This window comes from Rosa rugosa, chromosome 2 (genome assembly GCF_958449725.1).
Source record: "Rosa rugosa chromosome 2, drRosRugo1.1, whole genome shotgun sequence".
Lineage (NCBI taxonomy): Eukaryota > Viridiplantae > Streptophyta > Magnoliopsida > Rosales > Rosaceae > Rosa > Rosa rugosa.
The window spans coordinates 24,018,512-24,025,570 of record NC_084821.1 but is presented as its reverse complement, the minus strand read 5'-3'; the positions used below and the strand labels follow the sequence as shown (position 1 = coordinate 24,025,570).

The window sequence follows — 7,059 nt, the reverse complement described above, 5'->3', positions numbered from 1 at the left end:
AAAAATGTCACATCACTGAAATTCAGGTGGTTTTCACATTTTATGATTCTTGTCACTAGGTTTTACCTAGAGGCTAGAGGGATGTGATTAAATATTTTGCCAAAAGAAAAGAAAAGAAAAGAAAAAAGAATGGTCTGCACTTGTAATCAGGATCTGATGGGCCTGGTTTGGTTTAATCCTTTAACCAGTGATTCAATTGTCAACCCATTGATGAAAGTAAAAACTATTTTTTTTTTTTTTGAAGGGAGGTAAAAGCTATTTTTGATCCAGAGAATAATTTGGTCAGCTCTATTCTGGTTTTAGCACTCATATTCTGGTTCTCAAAACTTTGACCCATTTTACAACATTTTCAGAAATGACATTCTTGAAGCAGCTAGTAGACTAATTAGTCTCCATTAATTGTGTGATTACACCCCATTCTAGCAGCTAGAATGGGAACTTGGGACACAGCAGCAGAGGCAGGGCATGGAGATCAGAGCATCACAATGAAGATTCCATGCATTGAGTCAGCCAGCTTCTTCATCGAGGAGCAGAGACCAGAAGTCTAGTAGATGTTTGTTCAAGCAGTGAAACCAAAAGCCAATACACTCCCAACAGCTACGGCAAGTTCCTCGAAGATAACCCTGAGCAGTTCAATCAGTTTCAGTTCAATACAGCTCTCTGGGATTATCTCAAGCTAAACCAACCACCAGGCCAATCCTCTCCAATTCTTAAACACCACCAAGGAATATATCCCATTTATAGAAAATTAAATCCATTTACACTCCAAGAACAGCAACCATAACCACACTTACATTGATGCTTCTTTCCAAAACCTTGGTTCATCTCTATCCACTAGCTGGGATGGTTCAATGACGATGTCACCATTGAGTGCAACGATAGCTTTTCCATTTGTTGAAAAGCCAGATTTATCGCCACTCCTTGAATTTTATCTCCAACTTACTTCAGCACTTTCTTCGCACCAGTACTACTGGTGCTGCCTCGGATGTTCTGCTTTTTCAACTCACGGTCTTTTTAATGTGGAGGGATGGTTATTGTCGTCTCTCTTTAACACAAGATCACAGATGCATCTGTGCACAATTGTACAAAGCTGGTGAGATAAATGCACTTCCAGGGAAAATTAATAGGTCTGTGAAGTTATTTACAAATCTCCTTTCCTACACAACTTACCAAGCATCTGTACAGCCGAAGTCCAGAAGTTGCACACAGAGAGCAAAGCCAAACAAAAACCTGAAAATTTTCATAATGATTTATGATCACTGGAAACAAGGAGATCCACTTTACTATGAAAAATTTCTGCTTAACTTATTAGGCTCTCCATACAAAGTCCTTTAATTCATCACATAAGGTGAAAGTCCTGATGATAAACCATAAAAGAGACTCCTTGCAGATAACATCTAGTAATTTTGAGTTCTAGTAGCTAGTCCTGTGTATGCATATTACTTACTTTCCCTCATTCCTGTTGTGTATATATGACACAACAAAGATAGGATATTCATCATGCTACTTTTAGGAAATTCTTTCCATAATTTAAGGAGCTTCTTTGTTGTGTTCATATGCGCATATGATAAATTGATAACTAACACATATCCCATACTCCCTGATCTAAGATTGAAATCAGAAATTCCCATCACATAAATTCAGGTGCTTTCGACATTTTAGATTTCTAATTACTCATGACCAGGAGTAATTTACATGGGCTGTAAAAATGAGCAATATTGAGTGATAAGCAAACGTAAAATCTTATGAACTTATTTGCGTTCCTCCTCCCCCGAAAATGTGATTTTCATCATATGATGGTACTCACATCAATGGCTAATATAGAACTCACAACAAAAGGCTGACAATTTTGTACACCCACAAGGATGACTATGACCACATAGTTACACATTAACAACATATAGATGATGCAAATGTTGCGGTAACTTCTTTCCTCATAGTTACAGATGATATACTAGCTTATTAGTTCCTAACTTTCTGTGTATGCAGGCAAAAAGGTCAGGAAATTCAACCACAAAAAAATAAAAAAGAAAAAAAAAAAGATCTGGAAAAGAGGCATATTTGTAACAAACAGGATATAAGAAAAATTGCATGTCTATAGGGAGTCAAGATATTGTAGTTACGTAATACGATGTAAGGGATGCCTCTTTTCCTTTAGCTAGAAACTTGTCTATAAATAACCAGAAAAGTTGGAAATTCTAAGCCTTACCTATTAGCCCAAAAAAAAAAAAAAAAAAATCCACACTTGGTGAGGCTAAAAGTCAGATGACATTGGACCACTGATCCAGATAATATGCTCCATTACTACATTAAAAGGTAATTCTTTTCAGGAAAAAAAAAAAAGCAAAAAGAAAAGTAGTCACTAGTCACACTCCCAAAAAGTTCTTCTGCACTCCAAACGCAATATCTAATTATTTTCACAACTAACAGGAGTGCAATGCATGATGACTCTCTGGGACTGCATATAACATTGCCCAATTAATGAATCACCTCTTTCTCATTTTAAGCATCCAAACACCATGCACAAATAGAACCATCATAGACTGATATATTTTTGTTTTTCACTCCTATTCATATGGTACAAATAATTCTTTAATAAGAGATGTAAAATACCTTATAACAGCTGAACTTTGCAGAATGTCACCCCAACCGTAAGTGGCTCCAATGTATCTACCATAGGAACTGATGAAAACTAGCACATTTTGTCATGAATACTTTGGCTATAAGTAACCTTAGTTTGATGAATATGAGAATCATCCCATGTCTTGGCTTCAGATGGAGAGCATAAAATAGCATTTTTTGCACCAGAAAAGGAGTTTGAGATCCCATTTCTTTGGCTATTGAGTCTGAGGTTGTTTCTGACAAAGACGAGATCCTCCACTCTCTCCACTCCCATTCTGTTGGATGTTTCTGGACCAGGAAAGTCATATTCTTGACAGACCTCTTGACACATTGCAATGCTTGAAACCTGACTCAAAACTTTTATAGCTAGTGTCTGCAATTCAGGTGTTTCGAAACCAAAGTTCTCCCACCATACAACTGGGTCCATTTTATCCCTACAATCGACAGCATCTTCATCTCCCAAGGATCCCTCCAGCCGCCAGTAAGAGCTGAGCTGTTCTCTAAGACCCCGCCTGTTTGCACTTTCAGACTCGTATCTTTCTAAGGTGGCTTTCCAACCCCTCATCACAACTTTATCTTTGGTTTGACCTTTTCCATGGTACCGAGGATTCAGTAAGTAACCAGTTGCATGAAGTGGAGAAAATAACACATCCCATCTGTTCTCTATCAGCTCTTCCAATTTTTTTACTGTGCCTTCATCAATACCCTTATTCCTCAAAGCTTCAAGAGCCTGCACCCGCCAATCACAAACATCACCCATGACAAGTTTTTCAAGATTAAGGGTAGCAATCAATCTTCCAAATGGCTCAAACAATTGCAACAGCAAATATGCATCGCTCCAGAAATCATCCCTTAAAATGGCTTCTTCAATACTTAAAATGTCATCTGGATTACTAATCTTCCATTGCTTCCACCCTTCACTATTAACTAACTCTTGAAGCAGTCGCTTGAGCTCAAAAATCCTCTGGACAATGCAGAGGGAAGGTGCAAACTTCATAGACGGTGGATCAGAGCTTCCCTCCATATTTTGATTGAAACTACATGGAGAAAACTGCTGGTATGTAGTAATGCAATTCTTAATTTTCTTAGCACATAGGACAACAGGTTTTAACAAATCCATCTCTGCTATTTCTTCCATCAACATGCATATAGAGTTTGAAGTGCAAGGAGACCAAAATATATGAGGAAAACTTGACAACATAAGCGAATCAGATAATTTACTAGTGTCACCTAGATGAGAGATTATCTGCAGCACATTTCTGGGCCCAACTTCCATGATAGTATCACCAAGGACACCTGCAAATACATTGTCTGCTCCATCAATGTCATCTATATCTACTGCTTTTAGATACATAAGTCCTCTTGGATTGGAGATGAATATATTGATGTGGAAGCAACCCAGCATGCTTTCTAAGCAACCAACACACAATATTGTGCATCCCGTGTGAGGCCAAGACTCCCTAACTAGAGCCAAAGATTTCTCTATCCTTCCTCTCTCTCTACTTAAAAAAGAATCAGAAAGCTCATCTACTGATGGGGGTTCATATCCAGGACCAAAACAACCAATTGCTTTTACCATGTCAAGAAAGTATGGAGAGTTGGCAGCATTGACACTCAAAGCATGAACATAGAAAAATCTAGCTACTATTTCATCCATATCTTCTTTAGTGGTGTCGGGAAGAGTTGATCGTGAAATCCGAATGCGCTTGCTAGGCTTTGCACTCCCAGAAGTTAATTTCTTCTTACGAGTTAAGCGTTCTTCCTCTAAGATATGAAATGCTTCTCTTAAAGACCCATCTATTGCTGGGCAGCTTTTAATACCAACACCAGTAAACCCAAGTAGGTGGGCTCTAACACGTGAATAAGATCCATTGTACCGTAGGTTACAGTGGTTGCATCTCCACCTTTTGGTACCACTCCCTTTGTCAAACCTACCAAATATGCTAACATGCTGCCATCCCCACTTCTCAGATTCTGATGACATTCTTTCAAGCTTGGTTGGTGACAACTGCATATGGACAAATTGACAATTGAATAACGATAAAGGTTAAGCCAGTCATCAAGGGTATACCAAAAATAAAATTCCATCATCCACATACTTATGTTGGCATATACTATGAAATTCAATTTTTTCTGAATGTTGTCAAATAAGAATGCAATACTAGTAATGAGATGTATTTGACCCTTGTGATCATTTGAACAAATAACCACCTTTCACGATGTCCTACATGACAGCTGCTCAAGATATTAAACCACCTGGTTGTTTACTTTACAAAACTAAAGAGAACAAACCAGATGTTGATAATAAAACTCTAATCTCAAGGAAAATTTATAGTCAACACTTCATGCTTTCAATCAGCCATTATAGCACCATCCCACTAGTCACTATGCATGAAGGTGAGCAAACTGGTTAAAGTCAGCTCTAGCTCCTTTTCTTTTCCCAGCTGCCTGTCCTTGACCTTTTTCATTGCTTTGAACCCAATTTTAAACTTGAAGAGGTGAAATGTAACCCCCAAACCTTAGTATCAAGAACCACAATCAGATTCTACAGAATGACAATTGCAACAACTATATGTACCTACTCCTATAAAAACATAGGATTGCTTCTCTCACTCAGCACATCCCATTTCAACTGAATTCCTTTTACTTCCAATTTACAACTCCAGTCGACACAACGCTATGTTTAATGCAATGTGATTAATCCAACAATGCCATTCGAATACACGTAATCACATAGCTGAACAATAGCCAAATATCAATCAAAAAAGGAAAATATACATATCATGAATTGCTTCCACTCTTCTTATATATGACTACATATAATCCTGAGCTACCCTTGAATTAAGGCTTCTGGTAACCTCCAGTATTATTTCAAATAAGGACCTTGTACTAATTCTGTCTTCATTAGTCAAGAAAAACGCTTCTTGTCAATCACTTAACTAACTGTTTACCAGTTCAGTTGTTGAAATATGTAAGTAAATGTACAGAAGTAACAGTGGAATGCAAATTCTGCAAGCAGAAGCCACTTGGGTTTTCATTTTTTAACTAAATATAACATAACCCAGAGTTCGTCTTCGATACCAGAAGTCTAGAACAAAGTCCAATATGATTCACTCTGCAAAATAATGCTGCTACTTCCATCATAGAAAGTGAGACTATGATAGATTAGACAGCAATGAAATACATGAACTGTTTGCTGAAGAGAGGCAAAATGAAGTGCAACTAGTTTACCTGAGCGGCTTTTTGTTTTTGGCGGGGCAGATTCGAGCGTATCGAAACCTGGCGTTTCTTTCGTAGGGTTTCTGGGTCAACTCGTTTTAAGTGCAGAGAAAATGCGATCCGTTTCTCAAACTTCACCGTTTCTGCCTTTGTAATATAGAATCTCTCTCTCTCTCTCTCTCTCTCTTTTTATTTTTTATTTTTTCTAGCTTTTCTCAAAAACCATTTTCTAACTTCACCGTTTCAATGAGTTGAGTTGTGTTGGGTTTGTATTGTATCAACGCATTAAATGTGTCACTATAGACGGGCTACATGAGTTTATTTCGTGTCTGCAGGTTGACATGCAAATGACCTGTTTATTAATGGGTCTTAGCGAGTTGATATGCAAATAACTCGTTTTGTAATCGTGAGAGTTTAACTCGTTAATAAGTTTCGAATCGTTATTGGGTCGTATCGGAATTGACAGCCCTACTCATGACTAATCTAATATCAGTGTACTAAAAATCTCTCAAGTCTAACTTACACATTTTGTGGTTTTTTTGAAAAATTACACATTTTGTGGTTGTGGTGTGTTTGTTTATTTGTTTTTTTTTTTTTTTTTTTTTTTTTTTTTTTTTTTTGTTGACTCAGAAGTAAATACATACTTATGCTTGTGAGATGTTAATTTTATTACTTTGCATAAGTTTTTTTTTGTCATGATTATGAATTGTCAGACGCAATTTTATCACATTAATTGAAAACTTTACGAAATAAGTTAAGTTGAAGATATAATTATAAAGGGTCACTTGAGAGTCAACTCATCAAAACGCGATCAATAAACAGGTGGATTTTGATTCAGTCCACCACTCACAAATAACCTAGCTTAAATAGTAAAGTTATATATATACTTTTAGTGTTTATTTAGTTATATGGGTTTGGGTGTGTCTCTTATAAGTTATATATAAAAAATTATAATGATGATTATTGTGAAGTTATGTAACCTATTTATTTTGATGATATGTGCATTCATGGTATAAAATGTAAGTCCAAAGTCAACTTCCTTCAAAGATAAGGATTGTTGGTTGGTGAATGTGGTAGGCTTAAAGAAATCTTACAGCACTATGAAGAGGCCTCGGGGCAACAAGTTAGCTTCCAGAAGAGCTGCATCTCGTTTTCAAAGAATGTCTGTATGGGGTTGCAAGAGGAACTAGCTGAGGTGCTTGGGGTGATGTGGGTTGA

General features: G+C 37.0%; 1 protein-coding gene across 2 annotated transcripts; it reads right to left on the bottom strand.

The window, feature by feature from the left end:
- Positions 1-250: 250 nt before the first annotated feature.
- On the bottom strand, positions 251-6,003 carry LOC133734362 (uncharacterized). 2 transcript variants are annotated; one of them, XM_062161997.1, is made up of 5 exons: positions 5,854-6,003; positions 2,614-4,630; positions 1,171-1,230; positions 795-1,070; positions 251-623 (listed from the first exon to the last, which is right to left on the bottom strand). In XM_062161997.1, exon 2 carries the CDS (start codon positions 4,604-4,606, stop codon positions 2,693-2,695), a length of 1,914 nt encoding a protein of 637 aa, XP_062017981.1. In that variant the 5' UTR covers positions 4,607-4,630; positions 5,854-6,003; the 3' UTR covers positions 251-623; positions 795-1,070; positions 1,171-1,230; positions 2,614-2,692. The 2 variants fall into 2 exon arrangements, with proteins under 2 accessions (XP_062017981.1, XP_062017980.1); XM_062161996.1 differs by having other exon boundaries at positions 251-1,070.
- Positions 6,004-7,059: the final 1,056 nt, after the last annotated feature.